Source organism: Mauremys mutica, chromosome 4 (assembly GCF_020497125.1).
Source record: "Mauremys mutica isolate MM-2020 ecotype Southern chromosome 4, ASM2049712v1, whole genome shotgun sequence".
Lineage (NCBI taxonomy): Eukaryota > Metazoa > Chordata > Testudines > Geoemydidae > Mauremys > Mauremys mutica.
This window is the reverse complement of record NC_059075.1, coordinates 60,561,792-60,582,697: the sequence shown is the minus strand read 5'-3', so window position 1 is coordinate 60,582,697 and position 20,906 is coordinate 60,561,792. Positions and strand designations below refer to the sequence as shown.

The 20,906-nt window shown below is 46.4% G+C and overlaps 2 protein-coding genes across 2 annotated transcripts in view; one reads left to right on the top strand and one right to left on the bottom strand.

Annotated features, from left to right (window-relative positions):
- Nucleotides 1-20,620, top strand: part of DNAJC17 (DnaJ heat shock protein family (Hsp40) member C17) — a 30,337-nt gene extending 9,717 nt beyond the window's left edge. The window contains exons 5-11 of the mRNA XM_045012512.1: nt 280-362; nt 2,666-2,762; nt 6,388-6,437; nt 7,011-7,088; nt 7,835-7,915; nt 8,496-8,624; nt 20,412-20,620. Of these exons, the coding sequence (XP_044868447.1) occupies nt 280-362; nt 2,666-2,762; nt 6,388-6,437; nt 7,011-7,088; nt 7,835-7,915; nt 8,496-8,624; nt 20,412-20,534 (641 nt within the window). The 3' untranslated portion in view covers nt 20,535-20,620. The remainder of the gene's footprint in view (nt 1-279; nt 363-2,665; nt 2,763-6,387; nt 6,438-7,010; nt 7,089-7,834; nt 7,916-8,495; nt 8,625-20,411) is intronic.
- C4H15orf62 (chromosome 4 C15orf62 homolog) lies at nt 14,469-16,033 on the bottom strand. Its single transcript, XM_045012513.1, has 2 exons — nt 15,907-16,033; nt 14,469-15,458 (listed from the first exon to the last, which is right to left on the bottom strand). Exon 2 carries the CDS (start codon nt 15,367-15,369, stop codon nt 14,860-14,862), a length of 510 nt encoding a protein of 169 aa, XP_044868448.1. The 5' UTR covers nt 15,370-15,458; nt 15,907-16,033; the 3' UTR covers nt 14,469-14,859.
- Nucleotides 20,621-20,906: the final 286 nt, after the last annotated feature.

The window sequence follows — 20,906 nt, the reverse complement described above, 5'->3', positions numbered from 1 at the left end:
CCAGAATGGCTGAACTTTCTTACATCATTCTTTATGAAACAGTGATTGTGTGAAACCCCACATGTTGTTAGCAGAGTCTGATCCTGCTGAGGAAAGCATTACAGCTGGCTCAGCACTCCACCCAAATATAAGGGAGGCAGGAGAGGCCATCAGGCAGAGAACTGAGGGAAGGAACCCTAGGAGCAGCCAGGTCTGGGAAAGGGATCTCTAGTTTCTGGTGTCATCCAGACTGGCTTTTTAGACAATAATGGCAATAACTGCGGTTTGGGGTTTTTGCAGACCTTGAAGCCCGGGAACGAGAAGCCCAAGCTCATGTGAGCGAAGAGGAAGAGATCCGAATAACCAGGACACTAGAACAAGAGGTAATAAAGATTTGCATGTCATGTTATTTTCAGGCAGGAAAGTGGTTGAAAACCTTTTAACATGTAGCCATGGTGGTGAGCTGAGACCCAACAAATTCCTGTGAACCATAGCAGTTCATCAGCCTTTTGGAATAAATGGTTCCTGTGGAATAATCCCAGCCTCATGGTTCGGTCACTACCAAATTCATGGTCCATTTTGGTCAATTTCACGGCCAGAGGATTTTAAAATTGGTCAGTTTCATGATTTCAGATGTTTACATCTGAAATTTCATGGTCTACACAGGGTGAGGAGGGGGGTCTCCACCCACAAGAGAGAGTCTATTTAAATCCCTGGGAGACCTCTCCATGGGGTCTTCAGCTGGCGAAAGAAGGAGCCTCTCCACCCCCGCACCCAGGATACTTAAAGGAAACTGGAACAGAGGACAGTAACTATAGGGTGTGTGTGTGATTGCTGGACCCAGGCTAAAAGGAGATTAGCCTGTAAAAGGGAGCATTCTGGAACTGGTGAGGATCCTATCTGTATCTAGTTTGATTAGACATAGATTTGCGCATTTTATTTTATTTTGCTTGGTAAGTTACTTTGTTCTGTCTGTTACTTCCTGGAACCACCTAAATCCTACTTTCTGTATTCAATAAAATCACTTTTTACTTATTAGTTAACTCAGAGTATGTATTAATACCTGGGGGAGCAAACAGCTGTGCATCTCTCTCTATCAGTGTTATAGAGGGCGAACAATTTATGAGTTTACCCTGTATAAGCTCTATACAGGGTAAAACAGATTTATTTGGGTTTAGACCCCATTGGGAGTTGGGCATCTGGGTGCTAAAGACAAGCATACTTCTGTGAGCTGTTTTCAGGTAAACCTGCAGCTTTGGGGCAGGTAATTCAGACTCTGGGTCTTTGTTGAAGTAGACAAGAGTGTCTGACTCAGCAAGACAGGGTGCTGGAGTCCTGAGCTGGCAGGGAAAACAAAGATAGAAGTAGTCTTGGCACATCGGTTGGCAGCTCCCAAGGGGGTTCCTGTGATGCAACCCGTCACAGTTTACATCTGAAATTTCATGGTGTTGTAACCCTGGGGGGTCCTGACCCAAAAGGGAATCGTGGGGGAAGCTGGGCTCTGAAGGCAGCAGCCACAGAGCTTCCTGCAGCTGGAGGAGGCTCTTGGAGGTGAGCCTGATCTCCCTTTGCTGCTGGGATCGCCCCAGCCAGGAGCTCCTAACTGCTAGTCCCAGCCAATGGACTCCAGCTAATTTGCCCCCTACCCCTGGAAAAATGAGCACCCTGAGCCTTGGCAGAAGCTGTAGGGGTGGAAGCTCTAGCAGGAGCCATGGTGGGTGAATGCCATGATCCATGGCAGGACTCGCGGTGGGTAGGCTCCCCAAGCCCAGATCCGTGGCTGCTGTACCCCCCTCACTGGCTGCCTTTGGAGATGGGTCTGATCTCACCACTGAGAGCAGCCATACAGGGGAAGGACAAGTCATGTCCCCAGCGCCGTAGTATCGCTTAGGCCGACAAATTTGCAGGGGTGGCAAATTTATAATAGCAGCATTTTTGTAATCGCGGCATAAGTGACGCCGCGATTCTACCAATCATAGCGCATATTGAAACCACTAATGATGGCGTGACGCCATTTAGTAAACATACTCTTGAAAATCCTAAATGTTAATAATATGACCAGAAGGAAGAAATTAAGCGGTTCTCAGTTGTGAATCCATGCGCGGTCCCGCGCTATAAGCAAAATCGCACTATACAGACGCGCATTCAAGCAAGGGTCCACTGTACTTGCAATTTTATTTATAATAAAACTTGTAAATTGTCAATTATTTTAATGAGATTTAGATTCATTTTAGTTCAAACAAATTTGTTGAAAAACTAAAACAAGTTCATATGGGCCGGGGGCGGCAGTTATTTCAGGGTCTAGGGACGGCAAAATCATTAATCTGCCACTGCCTGTCCCTCTCCAGCCCAGCCGGGACTAGCAACTAGGAGCTCCGGGCTGGGGCACTCCCAACAGCACAGGAGGGATTGGATTTCACAGGGAAGGGCTTATTTCATGATCCATGCCATGTTTTTCACAGCCGTGAAATTTGTAGAGCCCTACTCATGGTTGTTGTTTTTTTTTGTGGGGGGGGGTTTCTTTTTAAACTTTCCTCCTTTCTTTCTCTCCCTTTCCATCTTCTACTTAATGGTGAGAGGGTTAAATGGATGCAAGTATGATGGGATTGCTGCTGATTACATACCAATTAGCAGACTTTCTTGGTAACATAATTGTGATATTTGTTCTCTCCTGCCTCCATTGTAGATAATACGCCTGCGGGAAGAGGGCTCCCGGCAGCTAGAAGAGCAGCAGAAACTCATGCGGGACCAGATCCGACTTGAGAGAGAGCCACGAGTCCAAGGTAAGGACAGATGAGATTGGAGCCTTCATCCAAGCTACAAGTTTACAGAGTCCCAAATCTTTCATGAGCTAACTTACATGGGTACCACACTGAATAGGGAGATGGCCAATGTGACAGGTTCCTTCCCGGGGTACCACCTGGAACTGGGGTACCACTGAGTCCTCTGACCCACCAGCGAGGGCTCCCTCTCACCCTGCGCTGCTGTGACAAGTTGCAAAGGCCTCCAAGCGTGCACTTTCACCAGCATTCACACAGGTAGGGACACACTCAGCTGCAGTTACATGCAGGCTATCTAACCACCAGCCTCCCAGCCTAGGACCTAATTTCGTTTAAGCTGCAGGGCCGTCCAGCAAGCTATCATCTTCCCTCTGCCTTGGAGTCCCTGGCCAGCTGCTCCTGGGAGCCTCCTGTTTGCTGTGCAGAGCCAAGGAGAGGTAGGGAGGGCGCTGATGTCAGGGTGTCCCTCTCCCCCTACCCCTGCCCCCCATCTCCACAGAGCAGATGGGGGGACACGACAGGGCTCAGGATGGAGGGAGCTTGCTAGCAGTTGTTGCTGTGTTTGAACAAGCAGGCTTCAGAGTACTGAGTGACGACCTACTTAAAAGGGCAGCATACTTAAAGGGGCCTGTCTGTCTGTCTGTCTCTCTCTCTCTCTCTCACACACACACACACACTGTCTCTGAGAGGCACACGCATGCACACATACAAACTGTCTCTCTCTCTCCCTGACACACACACACACACTCTCTCTCTCTCTCTCTCTCTTTCTGACACACTCACCTCCCAACACATACTTCTGTTGTTGTTGTTACTTGACAATTCTTTCAAAGTGTGTTTTAGTTTTTTGACTGGTCTAGGCATTTCATAATTTTTATTTCTCTCTTACGGTTAAATTTAATTCTTTGAGTAGTGAGTTCTAACATGTCTAACCTCTCCTGGCTGGAGTAATTATCCCTATGGTAACTTTTTAAAAAATACATATTATATCTAGGTTTTTTGTTTCTACTAGTGGTGCACATCCGCACATTACCTCACTATGGTGCTTATAACAAAATTCATTCCACATATGGATGGAAAAAATTAGAGGGAGCACTGCCTAGGACCCCAGAGCAATACCGTCCTGCCCTGGTCAAATCTGGCCATTATGTGGGTTTAGCACCTGGTCCGCCTCTCCCTCAATGTGAAGAGGACCATGCACACTTGTGGTAACCAAGCTGAGATTTTCCCCAGACACCTTAGTCAAATGCACACTGGTTTGGATTAAAACATAAAATAAGTTTAACTACAAAAGGATAGATTTAAAGTGATTATAAGTGATATCAAACAGATCACCTAGTAAATAAACAAAACCACAAACTGAGTTTAACATACTAGATAGGTAGGATATGAATTAGCAAATTCTCACCCTGAGTGATCAACAGGCTGGCAGATTCTTAAGGCACAAGCTGCCTTGACTTTGCAGCTTGGGTTTCCCAGGTTTTCATACGCAATCTAGAAATCCCTTTAGCCTGGGACCATCACTCCTCCCTCCCCACCATTCAATCTTTATTCCTCAGGTATTTCCAGGGTGGTGGTGTAGGGAGAGTGAGGTCCCCCCATGATGTCATTTCCCCCCTTTTATATCTTCTTCCCACTTGCTGGAAAGCTCTTGTGCTGTGACCTGGGTCAAACATTTCCCATTGTGTAGTGCTATCTCTGAGATGTTCCTATTGTACACAGTTCCTGAGGTAATCCTTGCACTTGTTTGCATTGCCTCAATAAACCGTTAATATTGTTTGACCTTTTACTGTTGTACCTGAAAGGCTGCTTGTGAGTGCTTTCAACCTCACAACATGTTTCAGTAACACATGCATAGCCTAACTTCACATACGACGATAGCACATACAATCCAATGAGATATTACTGTCTAGCAGATCAAGACTTTTAGAATGATATCTCACAAGGCATATTTTGTACAAAACATATCCTAATACATGACAGCAGTGAATATTGGAGTGCCAGGGTGTCACAGTCAGTATGGCTGTACTCCCTCATCTTGGCCTCTTCCTACACACCCATGTCCGTGGCTTGCTGCTGGAGGCAGTGCTCAGATTCCTGCTGAAATCCTTCCCACAGGAAGGAGGGTGGTGAATCAGTGCACTGGATGATGGAAACAAGATCATTCAAACCTTTCCTGCACTCATCCCGCTCCTTTCCTTTTCTGGGAATATGGATAATCTCCTTCTGAAGCTTAGAGCCTGGACATCCCCAAAGGGATTCTCCACAGTAGAGCTATAAGGTTATGAATGACAGTCACAGTCAGATGTATTCAGTTTATGCTTGCTGGCCCCACATTATTTAAATACTGATAGTGAGCAATTCTGGCTTTCCCGAGGGTCACTAATTCTGCCTTTTCTCCCCTGTGCTCCATTGAAAGTGACTTGGTATCTATCACTTACAAAGGCTCAACATGTGGAAGTTCTTTCTCTGCACAGACTGGAGCTCTCTTGTGCTTAGTTCCTGGAACTCACATTTCTGGTCTCTCCCCCATGCGTGTGTACACACACGCTTCATACCAGATTTGTGCAGAGCCAGGAAATTGGTAGATTCTTGAACTGTGAGACACGCAGCTCCTAAACTCCCTTCCCTCCTCCTATGTTGCTATCTGAGAAAAGAAAGTTAACATATTTAAGATTGTCAGCCACTAAATTCTCCCGGCACCTCAGGTCCTATAGCCAGTTCCCCTCAGACACTTGTAACTGAGCTTCCTCCCAGACTCTTTCACTTGCACTCCCAACCTTCCACGCCACACACATCTCTGCATACAGATTCTTCCCTTGGTTCTTTAATACTCTGTTACCTACCTGGACTCAAAATATATTCCTATTCTTGAGATAATACTGCTCTGCTTCTGGAAAAAAGTTAAGGCATTCTTTGTTCAAAATTGCTCTGTCCCTTGCTTTGTATCTCTTCCCCTCTGGCAGAGGCGACAGTGGCTAAATCAATCTCTCTTCTTAATCTCTTAAGGAAGGGCGATCTTGTGGATCAAGAATAGAACTATAAGTCAGGAGATCTGATGTCTCATCTGGGGTCTGCCACTGACTTCCAGTGTGACCATAAGCAAGTCATTTAATCTCCCTGTACTTTGCCAGTCCCATTTTACCGATGATGAATTGAGGTTGTTGAGGATTAATTTAAGGAATGCTTGTGAAGCTCTATGAGATCCTTGGATAGAAGATGCAATGGAAGGGAAAAGTATAATAATCCCTTGTCAGCACAGACTGGCATACAGGATTAATTCTGCCATCTACACTAGCCTTATTTTGTTTTCCTTGTTTTCTCTGCTGCTAGGAGCAAGAGTGGACTGGTTTCTCACACTACCTTCAGTTTTACTATGGTGTTGTCTCACTTTGATCAGGACAAGTCTAGACAACAGAGTAGCAAAAATGCTGGCAGCCACCGGCATCTTGTCTATGCTAAAGTGCTGAACCATAGTCAGCAACAGTGGGAAACTTTAATGGGGAAGAAACCCAGAAGGCAGAATTGCCACTGCCTTGTACATATGCACTACCAAACTTTGGGGTGTTACTGTTTATCCTTGGGTTTTCCCCTTTGTGCTTTCACTTTCTCTTCTTTCTCTTCCTAGGCAAACAAGATGGGAATGGAGTAGAAGGCAAAGGAACTCCCAAGCTCAAAGTAAGACATCCCTAAAAATCAGACTCTGTGAGAAGACTGGCTACTAACCTTTTCAGCATTGGTAACTGCTTGGCACTCACTTCCAGAAGGCGCATCTCTGTTTGCACCCAGACTCAGAGCACCTCCAGTTTAGGAGAAAGCTGAAACTCCTCTGTCCATCATGCTCAATGCTTGTTGAAGCTCTCCACCCCTGCCTTAAAATACCCCTTCCCCTCTTTTTTCCCTCCCCTGTAGTCTGATCTCAAAACCAGTAGCCCTAAGCTTGGAATTCAGATGTGTGTGCCTAAAACTCTGGGAACAATTGGTTATTACCTTGATACATTCATTTATTTACTTTAAGGTGCTTTACAATTTTTTTTCATTCTGCTTAGGACTGTTTATCCCTGTGCCTCTGTATAACTTGTTCTCTTTAGTCTGTCTGCCCATGGTGGTATTAAAATCCCTGTCTTGGCAGTGTTGCAGATGTAACTGTAAATGTCAGACTTGTGTTATTTTGTAGCTGGCAGGAGCCATCTTCAGCACAGCTATGTGAATTGAAGTGGACAAAACTAACTTGCAGCTTTTTTTTTCTAGCTAAGATGGAAATGCAAGAAGGATGATGAAACAAAAGGGGGATACTCAAAAGAAGTTCTCCTGCAAATCCTGCAGAAGGTCCTGTTCTGAGATGCTCTTTCCTACCACTTGATATCCCCCAACCTTGATGCTGTAAGAAAGGGCGGAGAATTGTGGTGGAGCTACGTATAAACCAAAGTGGCTCTTATTCTTCATTGTATAGCTTTCTCACTCCCTCATGCCAATTTTAAAGGTGGCCATCATGGATTCATCAACCATGAACTGTCCCATTCCCTACAGTGACTCTTGTTGGAAGAAGAGTAGCTGTGAACTCTTCCCTCAGAACAGAAGCTTGTTTAATAACCCCTATAAAGATTACGCAGGCTGTGTGCATTATTGTGGACTTTCCCCTTCACTTAAAGCGTTAAATACTAGCTGCTGTTGGGATGGTACGCTGGACTAGATGGACCTCTGATCTGATTTATTATGGCATATATTTTCCCCCGAGTCTTCATGGGAGAGGCAGTTTTGTAAGTAGCTGTTAGTTCTCAGGCAGACAGTGTTCCTATAGTGACTCCTGCTGGGAGCAGTGACAGTAACTATTAGCTACTGCAGAGCTGACACTCCTATATCATTCCTTGGAGTGACTCTTGATGGGAGAGGAGCAGCTGTGATCTCATCCTGCCCCCTTTCCCCTCACAGCTAGAGCTCCTCCACCATTCTGTGCTGGCACTGGATCAGCAGTAGCTTTCTCCCATGGCCAACGTTTCCATGTTTCACTGGGATATATTTTGCTTCTTGTCTGGTTCTATATTTGACGTGTCTCTTCTCATTGATTCTGACAGTATGGTGAAGTGCTGAACTTGGTGATCTCAAGTAAGAAGACTGGGAGTGCAGTTGTGGAGTTTGCTACAGTTAAAGCTGCTGTAAGTTTAGCAGAAGACCTCAGGTTTACTTTGTTGGGAAGTCTGGAGGTGGACGAGGGAACGTTGACTGATGTTGCAGAGGAAGACTGCAAGCGACTGATAATGAATGATACTGGCGATAGTGAGGATGGTGACACTTGTGTATTTACTTGTAATCAAGGCAGTGAAGAGAAATGTAACCGGAGTCTGGTCTGTATGGGAATAGAATTCTAGGGCCAGATCCTCAGCTAGTGTAAATTGCTATAGCTCCATTGACTTTAACTGAGCTCTGACACGTTAATGCAAGTTGAGGATCTTGCTCCTACTCTTTTACTCCTTATACTGAACCAAGTTATTCATGCTCCTTATACCAAATGCACTGAGAGTGGTAAGTCCTTTCTTTGTTTGATACCAGTGTGGGCTTCATAAAATGGTATTCTTCACCTGCAATGGCTGGAAGTGAATCCTGAAGTTTTGTGCCCTATTTGGCCTGGATTTTGGATTAAGAGTGGGAAATCTTACATGCCAGTTTAAAGAGTGAGCTGGGGGTGGTGGTGGGGTTTGAATGAAGATGATGATGGGAGAATGTTCTCATTGATAGGAGATGGCAGTGAAGAATGAAGTTGGTTTGATAACTAATCCTCTAAAGATCTCCTGGTTAGAAGGCCAGCCACAGAACAATCCCAGCACAAAGTTCCGTGATAGCACTAGCGAGCCTAGAGCTTCTCAGGTAAGGAGAATACAGGCCCTTGGTTATTAAAAATCACTTGACTAGCAACCCAAACTGATACTATGCCTAACACACATGGTAAGATATGTTCCTTCCCAGGAGGGTTTACTGAGAGGCTCCTCGCTAGACGCCTGCCTTCCTGTTCAGCCTTTGATATTTTGCACTGATCAAGTGGCCTTTTCAGAAGCAGCTCTACCATCAGAAAAAGCAAAATGAGACACAGGCTACTTGGATCATTTAATCCTCCTCTCAATCTTTCTCCTTCAGCTGAGAAACAGAGAAATTCTCTGCTCAGCTCTAAGGCTCTGTAAACTCCTCCCATGGATTTATTCTAATTGATATTAATATACGTTTTCCCTGACGCTGGAGATCCTTTGGTGGATTGCTGGTTAAAGGGTGTGAACTGAAATTCCTTCAACGCTCACTTAAGGGGAAGTTGGGTCAGTCGGGAAATGCTCGGTTTGTGAGCTGGTGAAACTATGAGCAGGAGCAGATGTATATTAAATATGAGGAAGGGAAAGGAGAGCAGCACCTGTTTGATACAGGTAGACAGAGTTCAAAGTAGGCGTGATGCTTTTCTCCACTACACCTTTGGAAATAGTCTCTTCCCTCCGGCCCCCCATATTATTAATGCAAATCAGTTGCTTATCAGGCACATTGGAGAACTGTCATAATACAGCAAAATGTCTGGTATAAAATGAGACACACAGAAGATCATCGTTAAATCTTAGCCACATCCTGGTTAGTTCACCAAATAATTCCCCAGGCTTGTTGTCACACTCTGATAGCAATATTCCAAACTTGATACAATAGGAAGACTTGACTCTGTCACCGATTTGCTGCGTGACCTTGATGAGTCGCTTAACCTCTCTGAGTTATATTTCTGCCTCTGAAAAATAGGGATTATATCCACCTCTGTGAAGCACTCTGAGATTTTAAGATGAACAGTGCTATATGAGGGCGAAGTACTCTGCTCTTTTAATTCACAGCATAGTCCTTAAACTTCCCGGACCCACCTCCTCACTGAAAGGTCAAAGCCAAACCCTGAAGAGCAGTCATTGCCAAAAGAGTGATCCTGCCTCACGCTCTGCGTGTGCTCTCGATCCTGTTTCAGTGGGTGTTTAGAAACTAGGTGTTGTGCATATGGAATAGCTGGATATTTTTAGCTGCTTCAAAGGCTGTTTGATGTTCCTAATTTTATTTTCCTAACTCTTCGCTCAGTGGCATGTTCCAAGAGGAATTGCTTGGCCACCATCCCAGGTTTTGGGGCTGGGTGTTTCCATTCAGTGCACACACCTGAGAAGAGTGGCTCTCCGATCTGACTGCAGGCTCAAGTGGTTATGGTTGCAAACCCTCTCACCCTGGAAGCAGCAGGGAGCAGAGCTAACTGGATCTACACGTGCAGTATAGAGCTGACTTGAGTTCCACAGACACTGCAGAGTCTTTAGGGTGGTTGGGGGATGGACAAATCCGAATTCAGCCTAGTGAACTTCAGTGTCCCTTTTTAAGGGCAGAAGAGGAGCCCATTCAGACCTAGAACCCTGTATTTTTTGCAAATGTGAAATAACATGAAATAAACAACCCCCACCCCCAATAAAATGAAAACCTTACCATGCAGCCGGTGGCTCCTGTCCCACAGGGCCAGGCCCATCTCCCCACTCCAGGCATTGCAACATGGTGCATGGAGTTGCAGTGCTGCTCTGGTTTGGCCCAGCCACCCCTCCATCATGATGGGGGTGGCCAGATCAAATATGAGTGAGTGGCATTGTGACCTGGGCCAGACCTGAGCGGCACTGCAACGCCATGCACCAGGTTGCAACACCCAGGACAGGGAGGTGGGCCCAGCCGCATGGGACAGGAACTGCTGCTGCATAGAGTGCGTAAGGTGGGTTATGCAACTCCCCCCACCCCTGGGGCATGACCCAACCTCCCCCCAGGTTATCTGATCACCTCAGGGTCTCTAGAGCCACCCCCTGGGGGCAGGACCTGACACCCCCACCCTTAGGCCTCCAAACCCATCCCCCCAGGGTCAGGACCCAACCTCTCCCCAGGGTCTCTCACCCCTGGACCTCCAAAGCTGCCCCCCAGGGGTAGGACCCAATCACTCCCCAGGGTCTCTCATCCCTGGACCTCCAAAGCTGCCCCCCAGGGGTAGGACCCAATCTCTCCTCAGGGCCTCTGACTCCCTAGGGTAAGAACTGACCCACTCACCTCCAGGGCCTCCCACGACTCCATGAAATAAAATGTAATTCCCGCCAAATAAAGCAAAATGATAAAAAAAACTAAAAAGCATTTCCCTGGGCTCTGTTCATACCTAAGGGGTCACTAATGCAATTGGAACTTGGTGATGGATTTGTGCAGTTTGCGTGTGAGCGCCCTGGCTTGTCTCTGGGTTTGTCTTGGCTCATTTCCATGGTAAAAGATTGTTAGCTTCTGCCTGCTGTGAGTCATTAGTGTGGCTGAGCAGACAGGGAGGGCAGGCCAAAGCAGTCAATGGTATTTCTGCTGGACGGTGGTGGGAGAGTCATTGCTATTGAACAGAGGCCCTCTGATCTGGTGGGGCTGCCAGTCACCTGTTAGAATGCTGAGGATTTATGACCTACAACTGAAAGGAACATCATCAGCTGGAAAGTTACACTTCTGCCTGACAGTAGTAATGACCACTGCTGTTACAAGTAACATCTACCATTCCTATGATAGTAACCTCCCAATCCTCTTGTTCCCCAGGCTCAGAACTGTGGGGGCCTCTTATATTCTTATCTTTCCTTCTCCCCTCTTACCCAGGATTTCCCCAAATCCTGCTGCTACTTTCCATACATGTCCAAAATTTATCCCTGCTGCCAAAATATGAATCCTTGCTCTTGTAACTTCTTGTCTTGGCTGCATTCCTCTGTGCCATCAGCTCTCCTCTCCAGTCCATCCAAAATGAGCTGCTAAGAGACTTTGCCTTTCCACTATTCTGACTACCTCTGCCTCATGCATTAGTATCCTCTCTGGCTTCCCTTCTATATTAAGTTCAAGGTTCTTACTTTTAAGCTATCCTTCAGCTCAGCTCTCATCCCATCCTTTTGGTCTGCACTCATTTCTCTTCTGCTCCCTTTGGATACCTCATGCTTTTTTTCATGCCATCCCACTGTCACGGAGTTCCCGAGTGATGCTCTGGAACTGCTCCCCACCAAGCCAGTCAGGACTTTGGGGAACCTCCTCTCCCTTGGAGCAGACTGTCTCCAGGGCAAGAAGCTCACACGGCTTCACCTCCTGGGTCTCTCCTTGGAGAATTCAGCATCCTCTGCCCCTCCGTGCGCTTCCCACAGCGAGTCCACCCAAGCGGGGTCCTGGGGAAGCCAGAGGGTCCCGCACCCCCACTTCGCAGTCAGACGTGACTCTTAGCCAGCCAGTAAAACAGAGGTTTATTAGATGACAGGAACACGGTCTAAAACAGAGCTTGTAGGTACAGCGAACAGGACCCCTCAGCCGGGTCCATTCTGGGGGGCAGTGAGCCAGACCCCCACATCTGCACTTCACTCCTCATCCCCAGCTAGCTCCAGACTGAAAACCCCCTCCAGCCCCTCCTCCTCCTCTGCTCAGTTCCTTTCCTGGGCCAGGAGGTCACCTGTCTCCAACACCTTCAGCTGGCACCTTTGCAGAGGAGGGGCCCAGGCCATCAGTTGCTAGGAGACAGAGTGTCAGGCATTTATGTACACTGGTCCTTTGCTCTGCAGCAACCATACACCCTTACCTCATCACCTAAATACTTAAGAACTGCATAGGGGACACTGAGGCACCAACACAGTATTCAGAGAAAACATTAAGAACATTCCCAGTTCATCACACCCACATGCCTAGATTAGCCTCCCACTTCATGTAAATTGAGCTCCCTCCCTGCTCTACTTCTGCAAATTGCTACAGAGCCACAATGTTCTGACTACAGTGCACTAACTATTGTACCTGCTTTTTTTCTGTAGACTATAACTAGAGCCCTACCAAATTCACAGTCCATTTTGGTCAATTTCATAGTCATAGGCTTTTTAAAAATCGTAAATTTCATTATTTCAGCTATTTAAATCTGAAATTTCATGGTGGTGTAAATGATGGGGTCCTGACCCAAAAAGGAGTTGTGGAGGGGTCACAAGGGTTATTGTGTGTGGGGGGGGTAGGGGTTGCGGTACTGGTACCCTTACTTCTGCACTGCTGCTGGCAGCAGCGCTGCCTTCAGAGCTGGGCAGCTGGAGAGCGGCAGCTGCTGGCTGGGAGCCCAGCTCTGAAGGCAGAGCCAGCACAGAGTAAGGATGGCATGGTATGGTATTGCCACCCTTACTTCTGCGCTGCTGCCTGCAGAGCTGTGCCCTCAGTCAGAAGCCACCACTCTCCAGCCGCTCAGCTCTGAAGGCAGCAGCACAGAAGTAAGGATGGCATGGTATGGTATTGCCACCCTTATTTCTGTGCTGCTGCTGGCAGGGCGCTGCCTTCAGAGCTGGGTGCCCGGCAAACAGCTGCCATTCTCCGGCCACCCAGCTCTGAAAGCAGCACAGAAGTAAGGGTGGCAATACCGCAACCCCCCTAAAATAACCTTGTGACCCCCCACACACACACACACCTCCCTTTTGGGTCAGGACCCCCAATTTGAGAAACACTGGTCTCCCCCATGAAATCTGTATAGTATAGGGTGAAAGCACACAAAGACCAAATTTCACGGGGGCAGACTAGATTTCACGGTCCGTGACGTGGTTTTTCATGGCTGTGAATTTCGTAGGGCCCTAACTATAGCCTCCTCGGGGCAGCGAGCTTTTGTCTGCCATACTGCAGCTGTCGTACAGTGTTGAGTACACCAGCACCATGCAAATTATTCACAACACTCTCTTACCAGGACTAGTAAGGTCTTCTCTGGGAGCTTCTTACCAGCACTGCCCCTTTAGTATTAGCCAGGGATCCAGCAATGTTGTCCTACAGTTGCTGAAAGCAGCTTTCTCTCTGGCACTGGCCTGGGCATTTTCTAGGCTACTTTAAGATTGCAGAAAGACTTAATATTGCTTTCTTTGTCTGATGTGAAGCTAGTGGGATAGGAGCCATCTGCACCTTCTTTGACATGGTTCACCCAAATGCTAAATGCACCAGATGCCTCTGGTCAGCAACCCCTAGAGAAAAAATGACACGATTTTCTAACCCAGCACTAGTAATTGCTAAGAATTGCTGCCACAGTACTAGTGCAGAATCACTTTAGTAAAGCCAGCAACTGACCCCAAGTGTTCTTAGCCTTGACATTAGTGGTGGTAATGCCCGGTGTCTTAGATGATCAGCATCTGCTTGTGGGAGCATGTCCTAGCGGCTGCAGTTCTAGCCTTTCCCACTAGGAGCAGCAGAAGGGATTGGAGCCAAGCTGTAACCTCACTGCCCCCAACACCCTTGTCGTAAAAAGATGAGGGACCAAGGAGGACAGGACCCCAGTGAATGGTTACCTTACAGATCAAGGGAGCTGTGATCCTGGCATCTTTATTGTTGTGGCTTGATGCAAGTGAAATGAGGCAAGGACAGACTTGTAATGACAGATACATTTATTCTCACCTATATTTATTTACAGCAGATTATTCAGAGCATGCTCTAAGAAGCAATATCTACAGAAGCTGTTCCACTTGCTAATAGCCTGGAGAATTCGCTGTTGCTATATAGTGAGCCTTTTCGGCCGCTTACCTTTTTCCAGTTAGATGGTAGATGGGAATGCCCATCTAACAGAGTTTGGGGAAAGAAACCTACTGGAAAAGGAACATCCTGAATCATCATCATCCACTGTCTCTGCTCCACCTGGCTTGGAGATATTGGAGCTGCCATCTCATCCAAACTGTCCAGTTACCCAGGAATCCTGTTTCTGTGCCCTCCTTTTTCCCCATGCCTTTTATAGTCACAACGGTGTTCCAAAAATAACAGGTGTTTGTTACCAAACGTGGCCTTTTTTTTCCATCAGGATGAGGTACAGTTTCAGCAGTGGAGAGGAATTCCCTGTCCAGTGTAGAGAATGGAAATGCATCAAACTAGATTCCAGCATGTGGCTCTCACCTAGTGGTGTACTGACAGCTCAGTAGGAAGGGAGCCTGGACAAGAACAGCTTATGGTGGGCAAGACAGGACAATGAGACAGGCACTCCAGGGTAGGGACACTCCAGTGTTTCCTCTTCTCCTGTGAGGGCTAAGGAAACTACTAATGCTGATAATTAACTTAATAACTTAAATGATAAACACTTTCAAGCTGCGTAATCTCTTGGATTCTGTTTCCTGAGAGTCTGCAGAACATCCTCAAGGAGTGATAGCCCCAAGTCCACTTTGAAGGAAAGGAAGGGATCAGAGCCTGTTTCAGAGGTCCCACAGTCTGTAGCCTGGACCGTGTGGGAGTTAGTCCCTTGTGTTTGCATCGCCTTATGGTACTGAGGGGTGACACTGGAAAAGGAGATGGCTGTCGAGTGAGACTCCGTGTGGTCAATTATGTTGGGGCAGCTGGAACTGTCCAGATAGAGCCGGGGTGGCTTAGGAGGTGCCTGTGCCTGAGCTAGATTTTGCTCACTCTTACATAACAGGTACTCTGATTTATCCTTCAGGTCTCTTAGTGGTTCCCTCTTGTACTGTCCATTGTTCTCAAGTGTCTGGCTGTTCTGATTCAAAATAATGACTTGATTACCCAGCTTTTTGTGCCTCCTGAATGAAAGACGCTTGAAGAACGTTGTGGATTTAATGGATCCTCTCCTCCAAGTATCCATGCTAGGCAGCAAAAGGAAGGGAGTTGTTCACTGCGCTGTGTAGGACGCCACTGGACTCCAGTCTCGAGTTCAGCAAAGAGCCACAGCTCCTGTAAGGGAGAAAACAGGCTGGTATCATAGGAAGTGCAAACTCATTCCTACCACCTCCCTGAATTAATGGAGCTACCAGATCTTTTGCCCATTTTGTACAGGAGGGAATCTCCCTCTTCAGTATAGAAAGGGTTGAGGTATCTGCCTGTTTATGCTGCAGCAAGGAACTGGTGAACAGCAGCAATGGCATGTAGACACAATGAGAACAGATTAACCCAGCATCTAGAACAGAAGAGCATGTCGGTACCATGGTAACCAGGCACCTTCATGGTGAAGGGCACAGCACAAAAGCCTCACTGAGTAGGTAGAAGGGGAGCCATTATCTCTGTCAAACTGAGGCACACAAAAGAAATACAGTCCTAGAGGAATTTTAAATGAGGCAAGTAGTAGAGACTGCATAGGAAATGAGGAAACATTAGGAAAATTGATTTTAGAATAAAGACTTACTCTGTGGTGGAGCAGCAGCTCAGTTCTGCAGGCAGAGGGGAGACAGCAGAATTCAGTAATGAGAACCACGACCACCACCCTAGACAATGTACTTGTGTGTCGTGATCAGCAGCTCAAGGCAAGATTCTGCTGGTTTGGAAGCAGCCGGTAAATCCTACAGTGCCTCTTTCTCTTCTGCTCTCTTCCACCTCTCGTCATCTGTCTCTTGTCACTGCTTCCCAAGCACTGATTCCTTGTGTGTATGTGTTTGTTTTGCCAAGCCCTTGCTGAGTCAGCCACGTCAGAAACTGGGTTTTGCACTATTGGTAATTGCCAAGATTTCAGGAAGTAGGTGTGTGGAGAGTAGAGAAGCATCAGCCCACGCTCTACCTGAGGAGAAGGCAAGATTCCTGAGGGGCACTTAAACTGATTTCAGGAGATTCATCAGTATGACCTCTTGTTTTGTGACACAGCTTGGGAAAACTTGGATTCTCCCTGGAGAGCTCTAACTGCAGTGATTTCTGACTGGCTCACTGTATTGGTGAGATCCACAGATGGAAGGAGGGGGCGGTTCTTTTCTCCTTTAGATTTTAAAGCTTGAAGTGTCAGGTGGTGATGCATACATTCTGCTGTTGGTGACTCACGTGCAGGAGCCTCGTGCTGGCTAATTAACCAACCCAGGCAGATGGCAGTGGGAATCTGTTCATTGGGTAGGAGCTCCAGGTTAGCAATGAAGGGACCTAGTTCATCTGTTGAAGACTGAGATTTGATTTGGCACGAGTGCTGACTTTCTCTGATATTACCTGTATCCATGCTGGTGTCTCATGGTATCAAAAGCTTGTTAATATAGATGCTAAAATATCAGTTACAGCATAAGATTCTTCCATCTTCCCACTTTGAGAGTTCAGTTAATCATGTGCTTCTGTATCCCTCTCAGATCTATTCCAGCTCTTCACTAGAGGAAACTCTTTCCTGGGGTATGATGGAGAATTCACGCCTGCCCCACTTTCCTGCAGGAGCCCCCTTTTGCTCTAAGAGATGGCTTTTCTTGCTCTTTCATATTCACAGAATTCTGTTTCAATCAGCATGGAACATGATCATTTCCCAGAAATGTGGAACACTTCTATTGATTTTCAGCGTTATTTTGTTAAGGTGGCTTTTTTTACCTGTAGGTGTCAAGACAACAAGACTAATGTCTAAAAGTATTGCTATACCTTGGGGAAATCTTGAAGTTATGGGACCATGTACTATAACTGCCACTTTTCAAATACCATTGCCACAAAAAGCAGCTGGGCTCTGACAAGGTAGCTGTTTTCTGCTATTTGCCTCATTGGCAAGGCAGCGTAGCTACATTGGCTCCTCGGTGCTAACACTAATTTGTATTGCCATAGTGCCTACGAGCTGACCATGTTGTGCTAGGGTACTGCACAAACACAGAACCGAAAGAGTCCCTGCCACAGAGAGCTTACAATCCAAGTATAAGACAAGAGACAACAGGTGGATACAGACAGACAGTACAAGGAAACAATGAGACAATATGGGTCAGCATGGAAAGCAGCGGTCTCAGTATGACCTAACCATTGATTTGGTCGATAAAGCAAATGATTCCCAAATAGGTGGGAGCAGATCTGAGGCCTGGTCTACACTACAACTTTAGGTCGAATTTAACAGCGTTACCTCGATTTAAGCCTGGACCCGTCCACACGACGAAGCCCTTTTTTTCGACTTAAAGGGCTCTTTAAATCGATTTCTTTACTCCACCTCCGACGAGGGGATTAGCGCTGAAATTGGCCTTCCCGGGTTGAATTTGAGATAGCATGGACGCAATTCGATGGTATTGGCCTCCGGGAGCTATCCCAGAGTGCTCCATTGTGACCGCTCTGGACAGCGCTTTCAACTCAGATGCACTGGCCAGGTAGACAGGAAAAGGCCCATGAACTTTGAATTTCCTTTCCTGTTTGGCCAGCGTGTTTGCAGAGCTCATGCAGAACTCATCAGCATGATGTGCACGTTGCCCGGTCCGTACTTTGTGAGAAGTCTATGACCATGTCTCTCTCGTCACCGCGCTGCCGTCGCCTCCTCGCCTGGTTTTGCGTGAAACAATTGTCTGCCTGATGGAGGGAGGGGCGACTGACATGGCTTACAGGGAATTAAAATCAACAAAAGGGGTGACTTTGCATCAAGGAGAAACACAAACAACTGTCACACAGAATGGCTCCCTCAAGGATTGAACTCAAAACCCTGGGTTTAGCAGGCCGTTGATTTCACAAAACAAATCGGGTCAATTTCTTGTTTTGATCCATCTATCTTTTACATCTTAGGCTGGCAGCAGACGGTGCAGTACGACTGCAAGCCATCATCATCTCCTGGGTGCTCGGCAGAAGATGCTGCATTACGACTGCTAGCTATCATCTCCTGGCTGCTCGCCAGAAGATGGTGCAGTAGGATTGCTAGCCATCGTCATCTCCTGGGTGCTCGGCAGAAGATGGGAATGACCTGGCTGAGTCACTCCCATGTCTGCCCAGGCACCACGACCAATCTCACCGAGGTCGGCTAAAAGAGCACCCAGGAATATGGCGACGATGACAACCAATTGTAATGCACCGTCTGCTGCCAAAAGGCAATGAGCTGCTGCTGCTGTGTAGCAATGCAGTCCCACATCTGCCAGCACCCAGGAGATGTACGCTGATGGTGAGCTGAGCAGGCTCCATGCTTGCTGTGGTATGGTGTCTGCTCAGGTAACCCAGGAAAAAAGGCGCGAAATGATTGTGTGTCGTTGCTTTCAGGCAGGGAGGGAGGGAGAGGGAGGCCTGATGACATGTACCCAGAACCACTCACAACACTGTTTTTGCCCCATCAGGCATTGGGATCTCAACCCAGAATCCCAATGGGCAGCGGAGATTGCAGGATAGCTACTCACAGCTACCCACAGTGCAACACTCTGGAAGTCAACGCTAGCCTCGGTACTGTGGACGCAGTCCGACAACTTAATGCACTTAGAGCATTTTGTGTGGAGACGCACACAATTGACTATATAAAAACAATTTCTAAATTCGACCTAAATTTGTAGTGTAGACATACCGAGTCAGAAGATGCTATTTTTGTACAATCACTTGAGTACACTTTAGAGAGGTTTAATTTTACAGCAAGTGTGGTTTTGTACCTGACAATATATATATTTGACTGTTTACTGTTGTAGTGTTTTAATTACACAGTACAACTGATATCAGATATAACAGTACTGAGTGACAGGTTTCAGAGTAGCAGCCGTGTTAGTCTATATCCACAAAAAGAACAGGAGTACTTGTGGCACCTTAGAGACTAACAAATTTATTTGAGCATAAGCTTTTGTGGGCTACAGCTCACTTCATTGGATGCACAGATTGGAACATACAGCAAGAAGATATTTATACATACAGAGAACATGAAAAGGTGGAAGTAGCCATACGAACTGTAAAAGGCCAATCAATTGAGATGAGCTATCAGCGGTGTTAATCTGAGTTTATTGCTTATGTAGTTTGTGTATATTGTTGTGCTATTTGAAACATCAGTAGTTTTTTATTCTTGAGGGAAGGCTGTTTTAGAAAGCAAGGGAGGGTCATCTTTAGTTATTGCAGATCACTCTTGTGATGTTGATTTGAGAAGGAACATTAAATGAACTTTAATGGTAAAAACTTGCATGAAGAACAGAAAACAACAAATACCAGAAAACACCAGTAATTTACATTAGTTATTGCTGAATTATTTTTCTCTAGCCTCATTAAAACACTGGAATTTCTAAAACTGAACACTCAGAAAAACTTTTATTTGATTATTTTGTGCATTTGACAATACGTTGTGGATGGTCACTTTCCCCGGTTGTTCATATGGATCATACACAGAGAGAGAGCAACACACAAAAAGGGACTGTAAAATCACAGAAACTGACACAAGGGGACTGAGTGGCCAGTGTAAACACTGATTAGATGAAGTTGACAGTGCCTCTGTAATAACCTAGAATAATCTGCCAATCTGAGAACAAGGTTATATTTACTCAAGCAAAGCACATTGTTTAGTTCTACTGTTTGCTTATGGAAATAAGTTTTAGTGGAAATGGAAGTTGCCGAGTTTTAGTGTATTTGAGAATTCCCTTCTTAAAGGGTAGTGCAAGCTTCGAGGGGTGACCCCACCAACCCTTCACATAGCCTTTTGGGACCAGCTGGAGGAGCAGAGGGTAAGTCAGTCTTCTGATCCCATTCTGTCTCTGTCCTCTCTGCTGAGACGGCCCATGAGGGTGTTCATTCTGATACAGACACTTGTCTGTTGGCTACTTTATGTAGGCCGAACAGCCATCACATAGTAACAAATGTCATTGCTAACCTGACCAGCTGGGTATCTCTAACCTGCTGATATGCCAGGTGCAGCACCCATCCTTTCTGCCACTGTGGTGTTTTTGTACAGTTCATGACAAGTGGAGATTTCTGGGAGTTTGGAAACTGTGGTGTAGGCTGTTCTTTACAAGTCCAGTTCTGTCATTTGTTCCCTAGGATTCTGTGGTCTCGGAGCGGGATTATGAAAGTTTGGTTATGATGCGGATGCGCCAAGCGGCTGAGCGACAGCAGCTGATTGAGCAGCTCAAACGGGAAGATGAGGAAGAGTCACATACATAGCATGGTGGAATACGTATTCTCTCCCCTATCTTTCAGCTAAAACCTTGTTTTCTTAAATTAAGTCAATAAACCTCCTTTTTTAAAAACCTTGCGGGAATATTTTCTTGGAAAGTGGACAGAGCTAACACTCAGCATCCACACAGTCTTTTGATGGAAGGGAGAGATGGCTGTCACCTAATCTAGACTTTAAAACAGTAGCTTCCCTGTAACTGAGGACCTTTTTCTGAGAGGTGCTAACAAAATGCAGCTCCCACAGATTTAAGAGTGGTAGCTGCTCAACATCTGTCAGGATTAGGTCTTGAATTTTTTACACAGGAGCAGAAGTTTTTCATATAGCTTCTCCAGTCAAAACATCTGACTGCTGCTGAAAGT